The sequence below is a fragment of the Lolium perenne genome, chromosome 2 (assembly GCF_019359855.2).
Source record: "Lolium perenne isolate Kyuss_39 chromosome 2, Kyuss_2.0, whole genome shotgun sequence".
NCBI lineage: Eukaryota > Viridiplantae > Streptophyta > Magnoliopsida > Poales > Poaceae > Lolium > Lolium perenne.
The window spans coordinates 332,238,803-332,261,440 of NC_067245.2; the positions used below are offsets into that span (position 1 = coordinate 332,238,803).

At 52.0% G+C, this 22,638-nt stretch overlaps 1 protein-coding gene across 1 annotated transcript; it reads right to left on the bottom strand.

The window, feature by feature from the left end:
• Positions 1-8,820: 8,820 nt before the first annotated feature.
• Positions 8,821-10,652, bottom strand: LOC127319735 (serine/threonine-protein kinase SAPK5). Its single transcript, XM_051349704.2, has 3 exons — positions 10,386-10,652; positions 9,876-10,199; positions 8,821-9,764 (listed from the first exon to the last, which is right to left on the bottom strand). The coding sequence occupies exons 1-3, from the start codon at positions 10,503-10,505 to the stop codon at positions 9,081-9,083; spliced, it is 1,128 nt and encodes a 375-aa protein (XP_051205664.1). The 5' UTR covers positions 10,506-10,652; the 3' UTR covers positions 8,821-9,080.
• Between the last annotated feature and the right edge of the window lie 11,986 nt (positions 10,653-22,638).

Sequence of the window (22,638 nt, forward strand, 5' to 3'; positions counted from 1 at the left end):
ATATGACTCGTGTTCAACCTTTCGGTTTCCGTTATCCCGAGGCCATGTCTGTACATGCTAGGCTCGTCAAGCAAACCCAAGTATTCCGCGTGTGTAAACATGGCTTACACCCGTTGTATGTGAACGTAGAGTCTATCACATCCGATCATCACGAGATGCTTCGAAACGACGAACTGTAGCAACGGTGCATACGAGGGGAGAACACTTTATTATCTTGATATTAATGTGAGGGGTCATCTTATAATGCTACCGTCGCGATCTAAGCAAAATAAGATGCATAAAGGATTAACATCACATGCAATTCATATGTGATATGATATGGCCCTTTAGTCTTTGCGCCTTTGACCTTCATCTCCAAAGCACGGACATGATCTCCATCATCAACGGGCATGATCTCCATCATCGTTGGCGTAGCGTCAAGGTCCATGGCGCCGTCTTCATGGTTGTTCACCGTGTATAGCAACTATTACAACTACTTTGAAATAATACTCAACATGAAATATAAAGACAACCATAAGGCTCCTGCCGGTTGCCACAATACAATAATGATCATCTCATACATATTCATCATCACATCATGGCCATATCACATCACCAAACCCTGCAAAAACAAGTTAGACGCCTCTAATTTGGTTTGCATATTTTACGTGGTTTAGGGTTTTCGAGTAAGATCCAATCTACCTACGAACATGAACCACAACGGTGATACTAGTGTTGTCAATAGAAAGAGTAAATTGAATCTTCACTATGGTGGGAGAGACAGACACCCGCAAAGCCACTTATGCAATACAAGTTGCATGTCGAGCGTGGAGCAAGTCTCATGAACGCGGTCATGTAAAGTTAGCCCAGGCCGCTTCATCCCACCATGCTGCAAGATGCAAAGTACACGAACTAAAGACAACAAAGCATCAACGCCCACAAAACCATTGTGTTCTACTCGTGCAACCAATCTATGCATAGACACGGCTCTGATACCACTGATGGGATTCGTAGCATAGAAAACAAAAAAAATTCCTACCGCAAGAACGAAAACCAAGCCAAGATGCAATCTAGTAGAAGGGAGCAACGAGAAGATCACGAGACTAACCCTTGAAGATTTCCAAAGCCTATGAGATTAGATCTCGTTGTGGATATAGTCGATCACTTGCCGCTTGCAAAAGCGCGTAGAAGATCTTGACGGTGCCACAGTCGGGCAGCACCTCCTCGGAATCCCGGCATCACGACGGCGTGGTGACGGTGGTGGTGGAGATCTCCGGCAGGGCTTCGCCGCAAGCGCTCCGGGAGAAGAAGGAAGAGGATGGAGTAGCTAGGGTTTGGGCGCAGGGTGGTAATGCGACTTGGGGAGCTAGGGCTGCGACTTGAGGTGCCCTTGGGATGCCCCCTGGCCTCTTTAAATAGGTGGCCAAGCCCCTTGGGTCGTCCAAAAACCTTCCTCCAATTTTGACTAAGTTCCGATAGATTTCCGGTTCCAAAAACCTAGTCCTACTCGGACTCTTTTGCCAATTCCGAAATTGCATTAAGGAAAGACTCCTTTTCCCTTAAGGCAACGTGGTTGCACCTATTATGGAACCCTCCGGACTTCCTTAGACATCCCGGGTCGTCCCGGACACTTCCGGAACCTTCCATAATATTCCGGACTATTCCGGTCCTTCCAAAACCTTCTAGAAGCTCCGGTCAAAACACCGGACTTTTTCCGAACCCCGGAAAATGACTTCCCATATATGAATCTTATTCTCCGGACCATTCTGAACCTCCTCGTGATGTTTCGGATCCCATCCGAGACTCCGAACAACATTTGAGCTCCATTCCATATTCCATATCTACTTAAAACGACATCAAACCTTAAGTGTGCCACCCTACGGTTCGCGACCTATGCAGACATGGTTGAGACTTCTCTCCAACCAATAACCAATAGTGGGATCTGGAGATCCATAATGGCTCCCACATATTCAACGATAACTTAGTGATCGATTGAACCATTTACATACGATACCGATTCCCTTTGTCACGCGATATTTTACTTGTCCGAGGTTTGATCATCGGTATCTCTATACCTCGTTCAACCTCGTCTCCTGACAAGTACTCTTTACTCGTACCGTGGTATGTGGTCTCTTATGAACCATTCATATGCTTGTAAGCTAATTAGACGACATTCCACCGAGAGGGCCCAGAATATATCTATCCGTCATCGGGATGGACAAATCCCACTGTTGATCCATATGCCTCAACTCATACTTTCCGAATACCTAATCCCACCTTTATAACCACCCATTTACGCAGTGGCGTTTGATGTAATCAAAGTACCCTTCCAGCATAAGTGATTTACATGATCTCATGGTCAAAAGGATTAGGTAACTATGTATTGAAAGCTTATAGCAAATGAACTTAATGACGTGATCTTATGCTACGCTTAATTGGGTGTGTACATTACATCATTCACATAATGACATAACCTTGTTATTAATAACATCCAATGTTCATGATCATGAAACTATGATCATCTATTAATCAACAAGCTAGTTATACAAGAGGCTTACTAGGGATTACTTGTTGTTTACATAACACACATGTATCAATGTTTCGGTTAATACAATTATAACATGGTATGCAAACATTATCATAAACACAAAGATATATTATAATAACCATTTTATTATTGCCTCTTGGGCATATCTCCAACAATCTTGTCTAGCTATATCTTGCTTAGTAGTAGATCTTGTCATATAGGTAAATTCACATAGTTGCATATCTAGAGAATTTACCTTTGTGTCAAGCCTAAATTGAAAAAGAACTAAAACTTGGTTAGCACCTAATCACCCCCCTCTAGGTGCGGCATACGATCCTTTCAGTTGTGCCGACAGTAACTCTGTACCGCCGGCGCACCGGCAGTAGTTCTGGAAGCAGTGGCGAATAGCCTGTGCGCCGGCAGTAGGCATGTAGGTGCGCCAGCGATATAATTCGAAATTCCTTTTTCCAGCATATTACAATGCATATTTATATCGTCCAATACATTAGGACCTACGAGTGCAAGAAATATGCCAAAATGGAAACTTAACGAATCACCATTTCGGTGCAACATTGGCAACTCATTTTCATCTCATCAAATCGTTCGGCCGCCGACACAAACACGAACACAACATATATATGCCACACACACACTTTGTTTCAAAGTTCCAATACGATTTCATTCCGTAATTTTTTCATCAATCACCTATTTGGTTGATATACTAGTAGACGAGATCGAGACGTCACGCCGACCATGACGTATGAGTTCCTATTTTCTAGATCTAGATCTAGATCTGGATTGAGCGGTCAATGCGGGATAGATAGATCTAGATCTACATAGAGGATGTGGGATGCATGTAGAAAGAGGAGATTTGCTAAAAAAATTATCAATTTTCATGGTCAAATTGACTAAATTTGGGGTATAAATGGGCAAAAAGCGAGCTGGGTTGGAGAAGTGTCGGGTTGTGTGGGAGGAGTAGTAGGGTGAGTGTGTGTGGGAGGAGTAATGGGTTTAGTGGGTGGCAGAAATAACTGCCCAGGTTAGCGCATCTCCAGCCGTCACCCCGACGAGGCCCCCGACAGCCCTTTTTTTTAATCCGGACGGCGAATAATGGCCCAGACGCGCCCTCGGTTCCTCGTTTTCGCCTGGATTTGGGATTTCATCCATCCGGCGAGCCCATGTCATCCCCGATCCCCCGGGCCACGCTCGTGGAGTCCGGAGGAAACGTAAGCGTGGGAAACATCGAGGAAACTTCCCCCGCGCCTAGTGGCCCCGACTTGTCGGCGAGAAAGGCCGATCGTCGTCCTCATCGCATCGTCTTCCACGCATTGTAAAAGCCAGCCGCCAGTCAGTCTTCGTAGGACGCGTAGCTTCCATGTGGAGTTTTAATGTCGTCGCCTCGAATTCACGCGCGGTTCCCTCTATTTATCGCAGAACTGCCACGTCTGGCCGCAATCACCACAACCGTCTCCCTACTCTCCCCAGCCCAAACTCCTCTCCCCAATCTCCTCGAGCGAGCAATGGCGGGCTACGGCGACGGCACGGTGAACAATGACTTCGGTCGGCGATCGCTGCACCAGTGGGAGGCTCGACTGCTGCACATGGCGGGCTACCCGGCGTAGCCGGACTTACGGGCGCCCGGAGGATGCACTAGTAGGAAAAGCCTTATAGATGAGATTCTATTTCTGTGACGCACCAGCTACTCGTACGCCACAGAAACAATTTCTATGGCGCACCAGACTAGGTACGCCACAAAAATAGCTTATTTTTGTTGCGCACCCGAAGCTCATACGCCACAGAAATAAGGTGGGGCCCACACCCTGGCAGCCCTAATCATTGATTTTGCTATTTCTGTGGCGCACGGTACCATGTGCGCCACAGAAATAAGACATTATGTGGCGCACTAGGACCAGTGCGCCACATAATTAAGGCATTTTGTGGTGCACGTGGGATGGTGCGCCACAGAAACTACGCATTTATGTGGCGTACATGAGCTCCATGCGCCACAGAAGACTTTTTTGCTCCCCACGCAACTCCACCCCCTCCCCCGTGGATCGCCTTTTTGACCTCTGTAAAATATAAAAGAAATAGATAGAAATTTCAAAAAATAAAATCCTTCGAGGTGCCCATGTATTATGTCATCTAGTACCACTGAAAATTAACAAACATGAATTTCAACTTTTTTTGCAAAATTTTGTTGGAAAATCATCAAACTGAATTCCTGGTTGCATACGAACTCAAAAAAAACGCACAATATATCAAAATGACCGGGAGAAAATTTTACATCCGAATTCGAAAAGAGTAAAAAGTTACGGGCAAAGTAAAGATTTTTTGATGCAAACTAGAAAATTCGAAAAAAAAATCTGTGGCGCACCAAGTGTCCATGGGCCACAGAATTAAGCTCCGAAATTTGAATTTTGCCCTCCTCCACTTCTCCTCAATTCTCCTCCACATCTCCTCACTTCTCCTCCTTCGATGTAAACTTGTCCCCCTCCAATTCTCCTCCTCCTCTCCTCCACCACCACCACCACCACCTCCTCCGGTCGGCCTCCTCCTCCTCCTCCTACTCCGGCGACCACCTCCTCCGGCGACCTCCTCCGACGACCACCACCTTCTCCTCCTCCTCTGGCGACCACCTCTTAATCCTTCTCCACCACCACCTCCTCCTCCTCCTCCACCACCACTTCCTCCTCCTCCACCACCTCCTCCTCCTCCACCACCACCACCTCCTCCTCCTCCACCACCTCCTCCTCCTCCACCACCACCACCACCTCCACCACCACCACTACCTCCACCACCACTACCACCTCCTCCTCCTACTCCACCACCACCACCTCCTCCGGCCGGCCTCCTCCTCCACCCACCCCACCCACCCACCCAACCCACCCAACACCACCGACCTCCGGCAATCTTCCAGCGAAATTTAAAAAAATCGGCGGCCCCAGATCTAGATCTAGATCTAGCCGCCATTTTTTTGAATTTCAAAAAAACATTCTATGGCGCACCACCCGCCGGTGCGCCGCAGAAATAAGACTTTTGTGGCGCATGGGCAGGTGCGCCACCGAATTCTTATTTTTGTGGCGAGAATTCTGTGGTGCACCACCCATGCGCCACAGAATAGCTTTTTTGGTGTGCCACTAATGAGCCTTTTCCTACTAGTGATGGCGCATGAGCACGGGGGGCGTCCCGATCCCACCTCCTCCGGTGGGAGGCGACACGCTCGACGCCGAGATCAACGCCGTGCTCGTCACCCTTAGCGACGAGCAGCGCTCGGAGGAGCGCTTCTTCCCTGACAACTACGCCACCTGGAACGAGTTCTTCCAACGAAGGTATGAACGAGAACCCGCGGCGTATGACAGTCCTAACCCTCCTCCAGTGCACAACAACGCCGCCGGCCACCGCCCCTGGTGGAGCGCGCCGGGCCGCACCCTCGAGAATGTGCTCACGCACATCGAGGGTGGCAACTACCCCATCATGGGGATGCCGCTGCCGGTGGCGGTGCGTTCCATGTCGTGCCGACACGGAAGCTCCTGGATGCCACACCGCATGGCGTCGTCGTCCTCATCGGGGTCGGTGACAAGGTCCGCAACGCGCAGCTACGGATCCGCGCCTCCACCGACGTGGAGGACGACGGTGAAGACGGAGCTGAAGACGGAGCCGGCGTTGCCTCCGCCGACCAGAGGGCGCAGCAGCAACGCCCTCGTCATTCGCGATTGGGTGCGCGCCTCATCGTCACCGGCGCGCGGGGGGGAGAGGAAGGCGAAGAAGGAGGGAGCAACGGCGGCTGCTACGTCTGACCTCGCCGCGGAGGAGGCCACGCGGGCCGAGGAGGCGGCGGTGGACAAGGCAATCGCGAGGTCCCTCCAAGACCATGTGCCCGCCGACAATTCCCTCCCCATGGATGCGGCCCTCGCCTGGTCCAGGAAGGACTGGGAGAGGGAGGAGGCGGAGCAGCAGCGACGGCTGCTGGACCTGGACGCCGCGAGGCGCCACGCTGCCGCGGCCGCACAACCCGCCAGAGGCGCGCCGCTCATCAAGCTAGAGGACTCTAGCAAGGATGAGTGGTACAAGACGACGCCATCGTCGCCACGCCTCGGCGACCCTGGGCAGGGGTCCAACCGTTGGGATCCCGGCGAGAGCAGCCAGCAAGCGCCGCCAACGCAGGACGGTGGCGACTCCAGCGAAGACGACGACGACTACACGTCGTTCTACCGCTATTTCGGCATGTAGAACGCCGTTTTTAAATTTTAGTTTATGTTTCCCTCTGGACGAATTCAAATATATTACGAATTCGGCCTATATATGTAAGAACTCGCCTATATATAGTAAATATGTCCAAATTTCGCCTAAGTTTCAATGTTTTTCGTGTTTGAATTCAAATACATTCGGTCTTTCCCCTAGTCTCGCCGCTGGGAAAATGGACCTCCCCAGGCTGATTTCGGCCTAGGGAGCCCCAACGGCTGGAGATGCTCTTATACCGGGGCACCAAGGTAAGGGTGCACCGACAATTGGGTGGGCAGACGTGTGTATTTGTTTTGGGTCAGGCCCAACAATTACTGTCGGTGCACCTGGCCGGAGCGGGCGAGCCACGGCCTAGTTTTAGCGCCGGCGCACCTCATGGCCCGGTGCGCCGGCAGTAAGATACCTTCGTCGGCGCGGCGAGATCCTGGAGCGCCAACAGTAGTTGACACCGGCGCATGGATATTTTGGTGCGCCGGCAGCGTGTTTTCCATATATAGGTGTTTTCCTAGTAGTGAGGATCTTGCACCGCCGCCATCGCGCGTGGACCAGCGAAGAGATGCAGCTGCAGGGGAAGAGGCAGGAGGCGGCGCGCGCAAGGTTCCGCTATGGTGGAGAGCCCTGGCGGCGCCGCCAGTCGGATGAGGAACTAGCCTCGTGGTCGTTGCCAAATTTCTTCATCCAGCGGGGCAGCTTCATCGCGGGCGAGATCATGGAAATGGTGGCGGCTGTGGGAGTTGGGGAAGATACGGGTGCCATCAATGCCAGCGGGAGTTGAGACGGCATGCGCATCTTCCAGCGCCATCGGCTTCAATGCCTGCGCTGGAGTCCAGGCGGGGGGCGCAGACTTCAGCCTTGATGGCAAATGCTGCCGCCGGTCAGCTGCCATCGGGTCGCTTCGAGGAGGGCCCGCTTCACACGCGATCATCCGCGCAACGTTCGGGACGACACATCGGTTTCCCAAATTTGAGGCGCGGATGGGCCGCAACGGACGAGTTGATCCGTTTACGCCTGTTTATCCGCACAGACCGAAACGGACAGCCCACGACCATTTGAGTCGCAAACAGAGCTTGGCTCTGGTGGTTAGGTCCCTTGTGGTGGAACCAGCCCACCCAGGTTCAAGTCTAGACTTGACATGGGTGTTTGCATTTACCTGGATTTATTCCAGGATTTAACCGGCGCTATGCTTTCAGTGGTAGGTGACGTGCCCGTCAACAGCGAGGCGCCAGTGGTAACTTCGTCAACCTCAAGATATGCCGGCTCAGTCCCTCGAAGGTGCTCATAGGGGTAGGGTGTGCGTGCGTGCGTTCATAGGGGTGTTTGTACATGCGTGTTTGTGAGCGTCTGCGTTATACTGTGTTTAAAAAAAAAACGACCATTCGAGTCGGCCCAGTTGGAGATGCCCTAAGTTAACTCGGTCGTTTTCATCCACCGACAGATTGATTAGAATCATAATTTTCCTTGGATTAGTTAAGATTAATCGAAGGGGCCATTGGAAAAGACGAGCACACAGACAGGACTAAGGCGGCGATTATGACAGACAGGTTAATTAGGGAGCCGCGTCCCAGTCAGCACGGCACAAGGAGCATGAAATAAATATACTGATTACCAGGCTGCATCGGTGAGCTGGACGGCTTTGGATTGGCAACGGCTTATTTTTACCAGAGCAACTAGTGCACATCTTTTCTTTGCTGGCTCTCAAACTAGTATATGCAATTCAGCTGCCAGCTGCCTAGATATTTTCCGTAGTTGGGATAGCTAGCTTCTTCAAGCAGTCATCTTTCCTTCCCCCTTAATTTGGACAGCTAGCTGATTCCAGTCCATGCAGGTGTGATGAATCTGTGTTTTGCTTTCAGGTAACCATGCTGGCTGTTGGTTCTCTATCAGCAGCTATCTAGTGCCCTTTAGCCTAAGCAACAGTTCAACTGGAAAGCATGCAACACCACCATTAATTGTACTACTATTCGTTCAGAGTGAGAGCTCTCTCTCTCTCTAACTTTCTTGTATTCCTGACTGTACATCGGACAGCAAAGCAAAGCCAAATTGACTGTGAGGCCTACCCTGCAATGTTCAAGTGTGATGAATCTCTTTTTTCATACTGTACGTAGGAGTAGTATGGGCGTGTTATAATGGCATACAAGAAGGATCTTTTCACATGCTAGTACAACCTTAGCTCAATTAGCTAACTCGTTACAATTGACAAATGTCAAAGAATCGCAGGAACGAAGCAGAATTACACACGGTGGACTAGAGAGGATCGAGACGCGGGAGTAATGGCAGCTGGACGGCTAGCTAGACCATGCCGGGCCTCCATGTGGTGAGAGAGATGTGTTGGTCAGATTTGGAGCTTGCTAATGCCAAAGTCACCGCTGGCGTGTACCTCCCGCACCGTCTTGTCATACTCGTCCTCTTGGTAATCCTCCTCCTCCTCTTCCTCTTGGTTGCCGTCGTCGTCGTCGGACGCCCCGGTGCCCCAGCCGTATCCGGAGACGGGCTTGTCGGGTTTTGGTACGGTCTGGGCCTCCTGCACGATCTTCATGATCTCTTCCACGCTCTGCGCCGAGTACGCGGCGGGTGCCAGTGCCACTCCTCCACTGCCACCGGCGCTGGCAGCCTCGGCCTGCCGGCGGCTGTAGTAGGCTTGCTGCGCCTCCTCCTTGAGCTCCCGGGGCAGGTTCTTGAGGAACCAAGGGTGCGCCTTGATCTCCGCCATGGTGATCCGCTTGCGCGGGTCGGCGATGAAGATCCTGGAGAGGAGGTGGCGGCAGCTCTGCGAGACGTGCACGTACTCGGGGATCTTGTACTGCACCGACATGATCCTGGCGATGGTCTTCCTGAAGTTCTTGGGGTCCTTGGTGTCCTCGAACGGGTAACCTCCCACGAGCATGACGTAGAGGGTGACCCCGCACGACCACACGTCCGCGTGCTTCCCATCGTATTCCCGTCGCGACAGCACCTCCGGCGCGATGTACGCCGGAGTGCCCACCGTAGACTTGGGCCGCGAGTGCAACACCGACGACTGTATGTATGTATGTTTGTTTTGGTTGTTAATTAAATCTTGATTGATGAAACCGTACGTACGTAGTATTGCTCCTCCTACCTAAGAAGAGAGAGAAAGCAAGTGTTTGACCTTGGAGTAGCCGAAGTCGCAGATCTTTAGGCGGGGTGCCGGGCTTCCGTCGAGGAGGGTGTTCTCGAGCTTGAGGTCACGGTGGCAGATCCCCATGGCGTGGCAGAAGCTGACCCCGCACACCAGCTGCTGGAAGAAGTAGCGGGCCTCATCCTCGTGGAACCGCCCCGCATCGCAGATGCGCTCGAAGAGCTCCCCGCCCGCCGCGTACTCCATTACGATGCCCAGATGCGTCGGCGTGAGCACCACCTCCTTGAAGCGGATGATGTTGGGGTGCCGCAGCGCACGGTGGTTCACGATCTCCCGGAAAACGTTCTCGTCGATCTGTGGTGGTGTTAAGTAGGGTAGAAGACATATATATATACATACAAACAAAGGTTAGGTAACATGATCAAGGAGGAGGAGCTATTTCTCGATGGGTAACATATGTATTGGTTTTGGAGTTACAAGAATCTTGGCCGGGGACTAGAATTTAGCAAAAAAAAAAAAAAAAAAAAAAAGGGAACCTACTCTGCATCCCCGCTCGATGAACTTCATGGCGACGAGGTCGCGCGTGTCCCTGTTGCGCATCAGCTTGGCGACGCCAAAGTTGCCCGACCCGATCTCGCGGACAGGCTCGTACTTGTCCATCTCCGATCTCTCTCCCTGGCTGGATCAGTAATCAGTTGACTTTTAATCTCGATCGTTTCTGGCCCGGCCCCTTGCGCTGAGTTCAAGGAGAAGAGAAGAGCAGAGCAAGATGTGGAGGGGGAGAGGTAGGAGCGTGGGTGGGGGTGTGTGGACGGGAACGTGGGAGCAGATGGTGATCTGAATCTGATGATGAGTGGGACGGAGCAGGTGCGCAGCTAAATGAATTATCCTAGCTACTGACCCACCGGGTATGCTAATCACACGCACTGCCTTCCTTGCCCTGTTTGGAATTCAGCTCAAGGTGACCTGACCTGGCATCTCCATTAGGGAGGCTGCCTCATGCACACCACAAACTGTTGTCTGCATCTTTCTGCTCTGACTGACCGATGTACCCTAGGAAAAGCTAAACTTTCTTGAAATATGGTAACTGGAAATTGTTTTAAGCTGTTGAGAGCATCTCCAGTCGTGTTCCCAAAACGCGTCGGATTGAGCGTTTGGGGGACGTGTTTCGTTCGTGTCGCGTTTGGGGGACGTCTCCCCAGTCGCGTCCCCCAAACAAAATTTCGGAAATTTTAAACTTAGCGAGATTCGATTAGATTCGTCCAAACTTACATAGATTCGAACAAAATTTGGCTAAATTTAAACTAAACCTAATCTAGAAGTACTTGCGGCGGCCGGAGACGTCGTAGTACTGCTGGAAGTTGTACATGTCGTCGGTGACGACCTCCTGCTTGACGCGCTCGTCGACTGGCTCGTCGACGGGCTCGTCCTTCACCAAGCCACTTGGTCATGCCTCGCCGTCGTCGGTGAGGTCCACCAGCGGCTTGCCGGAGTCGCGGATGGACATGGCGATCGCCATGTCGAGGTCGCCCCTCCAGGCGTCCTTGTCGTTCATGGACGCCAAGCACGCTGCCCGCAGCCCTGGGCAGTCCTCGGGGTCGTCGCTGCTGGCGATGAGCCGCTGCTGCCGCTCGTACTCCGCAAGCTGCGCCGCCTGCGCCGCTTCCTCTGGCTCCTCCTTCACCTCCAGCTTCGGGATGAGGAGGGCGCCGCCGCGCCTCTCTTGATGCCGCCGGCTGCCGCTTCCGCCACGCCTCATGTTGACGGGCATCGCCGGCTCCTCCTTCACCTCGCATTTGGGGACGCTGTAGGGCGCCGAGCGGTACGACGAGGACGGCGTCGATCGCGCCGGTCCTGAGGAAGAAGAGTTCGAGGAGGACGAGTATGTCGTCCTCCTCGGCTGCCATTGCGGTGGTCCTCCTCGAGGAGACGGTGGTGGTGACGACGTCATCTTCAACCCTGGAGCGCCGTTGCGGATGCCGTGGATGACGTTCTCGAGGGTGTGCCCCGGAATGCCCCAGATCAGGGCGCGGCCGTCCTTGTTCCAACTGTTGGGCCCGCCGACGAGCCCGTCGGTGCTGTACATCTCGATGTCGTACTTCGCCTTGAAGTACGTCTTCCACCAGGCGTCGTTGTTGTTGGCCACCCACGTCGGATCCAACCGCTCCTCGGCGGTGAGTTGAGCCCGTCGGGCCTTGATGACGTCCCTCCATTGCTCCGTGCCCGGCTTCGGTGGCGGCGGGACGCCAATGCCGTTCACGGCCATCTTCCAGCCGCCGCTGTTTGGCAGCCGCATGTCCGGCGGGACTGGATACCGGGCGTGGTACAATGCCCACGCCTCCGGCACGGTGAAGCTGCCGCGGCCGAAGCCGTTCGCCGCGGCGATCTTGCGGGAGGACGAGCTCGACATTTTTGGAGCGGCGAGGAGAAGATCTGGGAGGGGGGAGGCGGTGGCGACGAGAAGGTTTGGGAGCGGTGAGAACTGCAGGGCGTCTTAAAACAGCGGCGGCAGCGGGTGGTTGCACGCAATAAAGCTAGCGCGGACGGCCACGCGGCCATGCACGACGAGACGCGTCCCTGCGTCGCCTGGGAAAACAGGGACGGCATTAACGTCGCTTGACCAAAGGTAGGCGACGGGGTTTTAGCCTTCCGAGCCGCTGACGCGTCGGGCCCGCATCACTTCGACACGCTTTTTGTTGTGTCTGGCGTGCCCGGTGCGTCCCCTGTGGGACGGGGACGGGCTCGGGGCGCCAGACACTGTATCGGGGCGCGCCGGACAAAATTGGGCTTTGGGGGACGCGGCTGGAACCGTTTTTTGGTCCGGCGCGCCCCAAATTGCTTTGGGGGACGGTTTGGGGGACGCGACTGGAGATGCTCTGAGCTCTCACTTTGAATGAATGTCCACTCGTAGTGTAGTGTTTCTGTCCAATCCATATGTTGCTTAGAGCATCTCCAGCCGTTCGAGCCCCCGAGCGAAAATCCGGATATAACAAACGCCGGATTGGATGTAAAAAGGGTGTGGGGAAACTTTTTCCTAGTCGCACCACCAGCATTCGCCCATCAGCGACGATAGATTCAAAATATCGTCTTCCGGCTACACAAAAGAATCGCCAAAGTCCGGCGATCGGATCAGCCACATTCCGGTGATCGAAACTAGATGATTAGAGGCTCATCGGCGGTCCCGTCCTGAGCATCGGCATCCGGCGCGACATCGGGTGGCGAAGCATCGGCGTCTGGCGCGGCATTGGGCGGCGAATCATCAGCGTCTGCAGTTGTCGCAGCGGTGGGAGTTGACGTCGAAGCGGAGGACGAAGGAGCCGACGATGGCCGGAGGATTTCTTGGCGATGGGCGTCGTACCAAGCCCTCGTCTCCTCGTCCATGTTGGCGTCATTGCCGCCGATCAGGAACGCCAGGTCGTTGTTCCTCTTCTTCGCCGCGGAGATTTCCTTGAGCAAGGCAATCCGGACGCCCTGGTTGGCGAGCATCGCCTTCCACCGCACGCCGTGCTTGTCGTCCCTCCCGGAGGCATGCGCCCTCGCGTCGGCCCAGCACTTGTCGAAGGACGCCTGCAACCTGCCGGCTAGATGGTCGGCCTTCATCTGCTCTTTGAGCTTCTTCTGGCCGAGCTCGGGGCGGCCCGCCAACGCGATAGGTGCTGGATCGTCGGGGTTGTACTGCTCGCCCTTGTTATTGGCGAGATTCTTGCGCACCACCTTCCACTTGTCGCACTCCGTGATGCGGGCGAACATGTTAAGGTACTTGAACATCTGGCCGTCGCAGTCGTCCGCGTACATGTCGAGCGCCCGCCGCATCTGCACAAACAAGCCGGTGATTTCAAGATTTCCGTGAGCCACGGCGATGTATATTCGACGGAGGAGCCACAGCGAGTGAGCATACCTTTACTTCAAAGTCCTCGCCGCTCACAACATGTTTGTCGATCTCCTCCTGTATGCCGTGCCACTTGCTGCATGCCGCCTGAATGATCCCCCAATGGGTGCCTATTGCCTTGTCGCCGCATTCCATCACTGTCTTGTTGAAGTATGGATCGACGAGTTTGCGCTCGTCGAATGCCACCTTGACCCGCTGCCAGTACGTGTCTTAGTTCTGATTGGCGCCGGTGATGCCGTTCATAGACACGGTCTTCCAAGCTTCAGCGAGGCACTCCTCTTCTTTGCCCATCCATTTGATCCGGGGCTCGGCCGTCGGTGAGTTCTTCTTCCTTTTCTTCTTCCCCTTGGACGGCGCCTACGTGGGTTCAGGCGCTTCCTCTACGTCGACGTCGGTCTACTCGTCTTCTTCGTCGACGTCTTGGGTACCGTCGTTCTCATCGTGGTGACCGTGGTCGAGGTTCACGCCGCTCCACAACGCGACGGCTGACAAGGTATCAACTTGTCAATGCCTACGGATTGTAGACTAGGGTTTAGTTGGATGTAGAGGGCAAGTAGATCTCGAAGGTTTCAGCCGAAAAGTACTCGACGAATATGAAAACTAGGGTTTTAGAAACAATGATCCGATCCCTTCTGCGTCCCTCGACTCCCCCTTATATAGGAGGTGGAGCCGAGGGATTCGTATTGTACAAGTTACAGAGTCCGGGAAGGTTTCTAACTCCTCCCGCAAGATTACAAATAATGCTTCCTATTACAACTCTAGCTTTTCTTAATAATATCTTGGGCTTCCGAGTCTTCTTATTCTTCGGGTAGTGGGCCTTCAGTAAACCCCGGGTACCATCATCGGCAGGCCCATTGGGGATGCCTATGTCAGTAGCCCCCGAGATTTTGCTTGAATCGCAGAATCAGGGAAAATCTCCACTGTTTATTTTTACTCGACAATTCAAAACTTTTCTATATTTCTTCACATAAATTTCTATATTGTGCAGGGATAATGGTAGTTGGGGCTAGTTCATCTGACGGATCAGGTACTAGTTAACTGCTCTAGTGGCAATCCGCAAAAACCTACTTCAAAATCACGTCCCTGGACATGATCTCGGGATACTGGTGTAAACTTCGACAGGTGCCGCTTAAGGTCTTACCATTCTGTCGAGTCCCAGTTATATTTATCGGGTACCTAACGCGTCCGTTAGGATTTTCCTTCGTATCTGTTGATACGGATAAAAGTAGCAAACCGACGTCAGAGACGGCACCACGCCTCACAGAACGGATCTGGGGTCTTACCTTCGCAAAGTTTTGCGGCATTCAGAAATTAATCGCAACTTTGGCATTCTGAGAATATATTGTCGAGTGCTTATTCGGCTGTTGGAATGGCACATTTTATTGAGTCAAAGATGACTTATATTGCTCTCCCGATGGGAGTATATGCAGAGTTATTTATAACTTGAAATATACTTTTTTGCTCTTCTATCTTTCTTCTTTCCATTCTTTCTTTCTTTTTTATAATTTTATCGGGCACGCGAACAGCGTTCTCGATGGGAGTAGCCCCCGAGGCTACAGCCAAGGACTTGTTCTTGGTTGTAGGCTCCTCGCCTTATGCCGCTATATTTTTTTCCTCTCCCGAAGTTTTATAATTTCTCGGGTGCGCGAACAGCGCTCCCGATGGGAGTAGTCCCCGAGGCTATGAACAAATACTTGTATTTGATCATAGGCTCATGCCATTTCTATTTTGTTTTTCTTGATCTTTTCATTTTTTCAAAGTAGCCCCCGAGCATTTGATCAAAAACTTGTATTCGATCAAAGGCTCTCCAACATTTTTTCATATCGCCTTTTTATGCCGCTGTTGAGTCGAATTTTTCTCTCTGACAAGGTGACGGTATTGCTGACGATAGCCACGATTGTGAATCCGAAAATGGCGAGAAGTTTTCTCCCACTGCCTTGCGGGCCCAAATTATCCATTATCTTGACACGTCGTGTAAGTGGGGGACACACGTCCTTCGCTTTTCCTAGCGCACGTACCGTAACTGCTCTAGTGTTAAAATACTTTTTACCCTTGTTTCCACGTGATTATCATCTGCCACACATTTTTTCCATCCAACGGTCCGCCGCTTCGCCGCACCTCTATATAAGATCTCCTTCTTCTTCCTCGAGCACTTCCGCTCACGCCGCTCTCCTGTTCTCCTTTGCAAAACCTCCGCCTGCGCCCCACAACTTCCTAAGCTCCTCTTCTCCAAGTTGCATTCTTGCGCCATTGTTGATGCCACCGCGTCGATTGATCAAGCGCAGCACGCCTGAATCGTCAATGGCTGCCGTAGATCTGGGAAGCGCGGAGTGGGAAAGGTCCAAGATTTCCACCCAGGACATCAATCTCTTGAAGAAACTGGGGATTAGCAAGAAGCCTAAGGCGCTATGCTTCCCTAGTGAAGAAAGCTACCCAACTCCTCCAATGGGGTATCGGGTAAGTTTCGTCGACCATCTCATCCGCGGTCTTTCCGCCCCCATTCATCCTTTCCTCCGTGGATTGCTTTTTGTTTATGGTCTTCAACTTCACCACCTCACGCCCAACTCTATCCTTCATATCTCCATTTTCATCACCCTCTGTGAGGCCTTCCTTGGCGTCCAGCCTAACTGGGCGCTATGGAAGCGCATTTTCTTTTGTCGCCGCAATGGCTCTCCCAATGTCGCCTATAATATAGGCGGCGTTGTTATTTCTGTGCGCCCCACTGTCGATTACTTCGACGTCAAACTCCCTGACTCAGTTCAAGGGTGGCGAAAGAAGTGGTTGTATATTCAAGAGGAAAACCATGGATGCGCTGAAGACAACATCCCTCCTTTCGATGGTGCCGAAAAAATCCTTCGCCGCCGCTCCTGGGATGCAGAGGCTACCGAGGAAGAAAAATCATCGACAGAGGCCTTGATGACTCGCATCCATGAGTTGCAAAATACTCGTGGCGAAGAATTGTCAGGTATCCAAATCACAGCGTATTTTCTTAGAACTAGAGTGCAGCCTCTTCAGGCTCGCAAAAATCCTCTCTGGAAGTATGCTGGCGACGAGGACGCAGATCGGCTGTCGGTGGATTTGGAGGTCAAGGATTTAGAAAAGCTTGTCCGAAAGATCTCTTCTCTCAGCAAAAAAGATTCTGTCCCTTCTTCCTGTCGTGTAAAACCGTACAGCTCCACCAATGCGCTTCCCGAGGTAATTTTTTGTCGGTTGATATGTTATTGCCTTGCTATTTTTCTATAACTCCTTTTTATTGACATCTTCCCCTATTTTTATATAGAACCATCCAAATCTTGTCTCGCTTCCTCCCCTTCCTGAAGGTGGAGAAGTCGAGGAAAGGGCCGTTGTTACCGACGACAACCAAGATGCCCCCTCTTTTGTGAATGAACCCGTAGATTCTCAAAAATCTGCGGGATCTGTTGAAAAGGAAGCTGCCTCTGAAGGCACTGCATCAGCGCAATCTCCTCCTCCTGCTGTTTCTCCAAAGAACAAAAGGAAAAGGAGTGATGTCGAAGACTCCGGCACCTCCAAAGCCGAAGAAGCTGTTCCTCCACATCAGAAGGCAGCTTATGATCCATACCTTGAGGCCCTCATCAGTTCGTAAGTCACTTCTTTCTCTCTTTTTTTATTTTTTTTATTTTTGTACTCGAAGATTTTTTCCTATCTTGCTTTTTATGCTGCCAACATTTAATCACAGTGATGACGAGGAAGAAGTACCAACTGTTGATGTGGCTGCTCGAACGAGTACGTCACATACTCTAGTTGTTTCGGAGACGCCAGTTGAAGGAGAGGAATCCTTGCCTCCTCAACAAAACTTCGGCGCTTCTACTCCTCCTTCAAGCCCCCTTGTCCCTTCACCGAAAAGGGCAAGGGTTGAAACAATCCCGGAGCCTACTCTTCAATTGAGTAACTGTTGTCGTCAGAAACCCACCGGCGGGCAGCGACGGGCAACACCGTAGAGCCGGGAACAACCTAGAGCTGCGGCTGGCTGAGGTCCCTCCGAGCGACGGCCCGCAAAGCCTTCTGGTCACACGTCCGATGCTGATGCAAGGGCGTGCCACCTGACCTATACCTGGTCAGGAAGGTGATGAAGATGCCTCGCTTAGTTTCCTGCATGGCATACACGTAAACATTAAATACAAGCCTCGATCGGCTCTCAGGTTATCCTGTGAATCGGCTCAGGGAGCCGATCCACCCATGATTCGTACGAGGTGCACGAATATATGGTGGTCCTGCTTGATCAAGATAAAGCTAATGGGATCTACGACGATTTAGGGTTTTCATCGCATAATCGGATCATCCTACTCACGGTTGGGCCTCGCGGCCACGCACGGTGATCGTAAGCCGATCCTAAACAAGGCCTAAAAACCAACACAAGGTTGATCCCCGGAACATCCTGTTTAGGGCCAGCGAACGACACCCTACGTGCCGCTGGATCCTCCACCCCTTTGTAAGGCCTAACTATTGCAGATATTAAACTAATCCTTGTAGAACAAGGAGCAATCGTAACGGATCAGATCTACTAAATAACGATCAAGCGGGGTGCCGCCCCCACACCTAAGATAGGTGTGAGGGCGGCTAGACATGCAAGGGTTGCACTACGATAGCATGTTACGCGAAGAACTATGCTAACCCTAACACATCTATGATAACTACGCTGCTCGCCATCAACAAGGCTTCAGTACGAGCAACGCATGAACAACGTGGAGCTTGTGCTGCCTAGATCGCAAGATGCGATCTAGGCAGCATGTTGCTTACCGGTAGAAACCCTCGAGACGAAGGAGTTGGCGATGCGCCGAGATTGATTTGTTGGTTGAACGTTGGTTGTTGTTTATTCCATAAACCCTAGATACATATTTATAGTCCAGCGGACTTTCTAATTTAGGCGTGCACCTAACCGTGCACGGGTAAAACTCTATCTAAGATACGATCTATTATATTACAGATATATGGGCAATCTAGCCCAACTTTGCATATAAGGCCGATCTACGTATTTTCTTCGTATATAATCTTCAAGCCCATCTTGATCGTGGCCCACCTCTGGCTCGGTCAAATTCTGGTGATAACACATGCCCCCCTGGTTTTGGAATTGGTAATTCCAAAATCACTCTGCTTTTCCTTCGTCGGGTCATGTCGTGGCAGAACCGTTGCAGTATCCGTCATCATGATGCCTTGCCTTCTCAACTTCTCTGCAAAATTCGATAGCTTTGGTATCGCTTCCTCGGAAACTGCAATGGCATTAAATTACCACCAGGCTTCTCATTATTTAACTGTGCCGATCGATTAGCTCTCTTCATCCCCTTCCTCTGTTCCAGCCATCGGCACCAAAAAACCCTCTTCCCCCTCAGCCATGTCGTCTTCTTCCTCGTCTTCCGTCTCTCTCCAATCCTCTTCCTCAAGCGAGTTGGTCCCAGAGCACGACAAGATGGAGGCGTACAACCGCCGGGCTCCCAAACATTGGGACAAGCAGGAGTGGGACTTCGACTTCGTGCCGGAGGGTGAGGACCTCGTCTGGTCAGATGGGGCCATGCCCCTAACCGACGGGGAAGATGACCTCCGGTACCTGGTTGATGGAGCACTGAAGGCGGAGAGCGGCGACGACGACCCTCCCTTCCGGGGTAAATTCACATCCGTCACCAAAAGAGAAGAAGAGGATGTCGAAGACGAAGACATCTCCTCCGACATGAAGAAGGAACAGGAGGACGACACCTCCTCCGACGAACCGCCGGCGAAACGCATCCGGGGCTGGGCTTGGTCAGACGAGGACGATGATGATGACGAGGAAGAAGTCTCCGCTGAAGGTCACAGTAGCAGCACCGAGGGATTCGTCGACAGCAGCAATGAGGGCAGCTACCTCAGCGACGGCGAAGACGGCAACAGTCCTTAGAATAGGGACCTACTAGCATAAGATTAGCAGTAGCAATCTGTCCCTTTTGCTAAACAATCGGCTCCTCTTTGTAAGAAATCTTATTATCAATGAAAAATTTCTTTTGATTTTGCCGATGTTCTTTATGCCGACTCAGCCGATTTTCCTCATCTGACCTTGACGGTTGCTAACCAATGCTTAATGACCAGCGAGACAAGCTAATTCAGTCATCCTTCCAAGTTGACTTCCAAGTTAACTAGCCCTGCCGATGACGATAGCACTGGGTGCAGCCGATCGCAGCAGACCGGCTTCCTTTGATTTTGAGCGGACGTTCCCAAGAGAGTCCCGGAACTGTTGCTGAATCAGCTTGGATGTTGAATCTGATGACTCTGTAACCAAGCATCATTCTTCAGAACAGCTGCAACGTAGAACCAGCTGATTCCAACAAAATCGGCTCCCAAAGCCAAGAACCTCTCGGGCGAGTCGCCCTCCGAGCCCCATCCAAAGCGAGCCAACTGCATCGCCATTGGTTTCTACGTTGTAATGCAGAAACAACCGATTCCAACAAAATCGGCTCTCTAAAGATATTTTAGGGCGAGCTGCCCCCCGAGCCTTAATCAAGGCGAGAATACCGGCGAGGATGCACAGATCGTTGATCAGCTTTCTTCCACTGAACGTCGATGTCGATGTGAACTTTGAGCATATAGCCAGTAGGTCTTGGTCTTGTGTAACCGTACTAGGGTCGATGGCTACGCATCGGCTTCCAACGTTGGTTATTCACACGTAGGGTCGACCATCACCTTAGGCCTCCATCACAGTAGGTCTTAATTCTAAAGTCGATGCCCTTGCATCGGCTGTAAAAAAATTTTTTTTTTACTGGCCGATTTTCCCTAATCGGCCCTTAATGTTTATCTGCACATGTTTATCTGCACATGTACATGTCCATCTGACTATATGCCCCCCGAGCCGAATCTGCCAGATGACTGCAGATATCGGCTTTTATGGTTAGCTAGGGCACTGCACTTGTACGTCGGCTCCGCGAGAATTCGTGCTGACTTTTATCCGCCGACGTGGCTGCTGCCCAATAGATTGATGTTAAACACAAGCAGCAATACGTGGTGAAGATAATTTTGGCCGATTGCTGGAATCGGCCTCCATATCCATTGAAGCGCTGACTGAAGGTTTTATAATGCTCCTTCACAATTTTTGGGGCCGATCACAAAGATCAGCCTCGCCCCGTTTGCTCATCGGTTTAATCTTGCTACTCGGTCAGGCTGGTGGATAAAACCAGCCCAACCTCTGACTTGATGCGCCTTCTGTCGTCCACCTTGAGTGCATCGTAGAATCGTGGAGCACTAAGCTCCGTCGGAAGGACGAGCACCATGTTTGTGCCAGCCGATGTTTCATCATCGGCTTTCCTTTGCTTGGGGCGCCACTCCATTTTCCGTGGACGACCCTCTTCGTCCAGGGTTCGCTGAACTTTCGCAGCCAGATCAGGTCGTGCCTTCCTTAACGTATGCAAGTATAACCTTTCGGCTTCCTCCAGGCCGCGCAATCGCTGAACCCTGCGCTTTTGTGAACGGCTGAGTCCATCAGGGCACCACCTTGGCCGGTGGTACCTGTCTTCTTCTTCTTCTTGTCCCTCGTCTTCGGACTCCTCGAGATCTGCCCACCGAGGGGACTCAACACGTTTGCTTCGTGGCGGGAGAGGCCCTAGGCGCTTGAACACAGACACGTTGGCTGCCTCCTTCTTTTTCTGGTTGCATTCTGGGCAATTGCCGATTGTGGGCAATCGGCTCATTCCTGAATCCCAGCAGTGTCTGAAGAAGGGGCAGTCCCAGTGCCTGTCGTTGTCATCTTGCTCCCTTGATTTTTCCGTGGCACGGCGCTCGTGCTCCTCCTCATCGCGATCGTGCCGACGATGTCTTCTGGCTTCTCTAGCCAGACGATCTCTCTCGTCATCATCGCTGGATCGTCGGCGTTGGTCATACTGACTCACATACTTGTTGAGGAGGTGATCAGAGAGGGGTCTTTGATATCTCATGTTCTTCACTTCTCCCTCTGTGACGTAGCGCTTGCCATCATGACGGAGCCGATCGCATGGAGCGGCCTCCTCTGTGTCTTTGCTACGAGAGCAGCTGCCCTCGTCTCCATCTTTGCCAGAGTGGTGCCCAGGTCCTACCATGTTGATGCTGAACAAGGATCCTGGCTGGCAACCTTCAGGGTAAGTGCATTCTACCATGTTAACGGCGGGGAAGGGCTGGGTGTCGACCTTCATAGCGTACTGGTTGAAAATTAGACGCCCTTTTTCTATCGCCGCTTGGATGTGCTGACGCCATACCCTGCAGTCGTTGGTGGCATGGGAGAGCGAGTTATGCCATTTGCAGTATGGCTTTCCGTTCAGCTCTTGCACCGTGGGGAATTTGAGACCTTCAGGAATCGTCAACTGCTTCTCCTTGAGCAGGAGGTCGAAGATTTGCTCAGTCTTGGTCACGTCAAAATCAAATCCCCTGGGCGGGCCTGGTGGCTTTACCCATTTGCAGGATACGGGGGTTCCTCCCCGAGTCCATTCAGCCACTGCTACCTCTTGGTCTCTGATACGTCTCCGACGTATCGATAATTTCTTATGTTCCATGCCACATTATTGATGTTATCTACATGTTTTATGCACACTTTATGTCATATTCGTGCATTTTCTGGAACTAACCTATTAACAAGATGCCGAAGTGCCAGTTCCTGTTTTCTACTGTTTTTGGTTTCAGAAATCCTAGTAACGAAATATTCTCGGAATCGGACGAAATCAACGCCAAAGATCTTAGAATCCCCGGAAGCATCCAGAACACACCAGAGAGGTCAGAGGGGGGCCACAGGCCCACCAAACTATAGGCTGGCGCGGCCAGAGGGGGGGCCGCGCCACCCTATAGTCTGGCCCCCCTGTCAGCCCTCCTGCGCCGCCTCTTCGCCTATATAAAGCCCCTGGATCGAAAACCCTGATGCGTTCGACGAAAACCACAGAAACCTTCCAGAGCCGCCGCCAT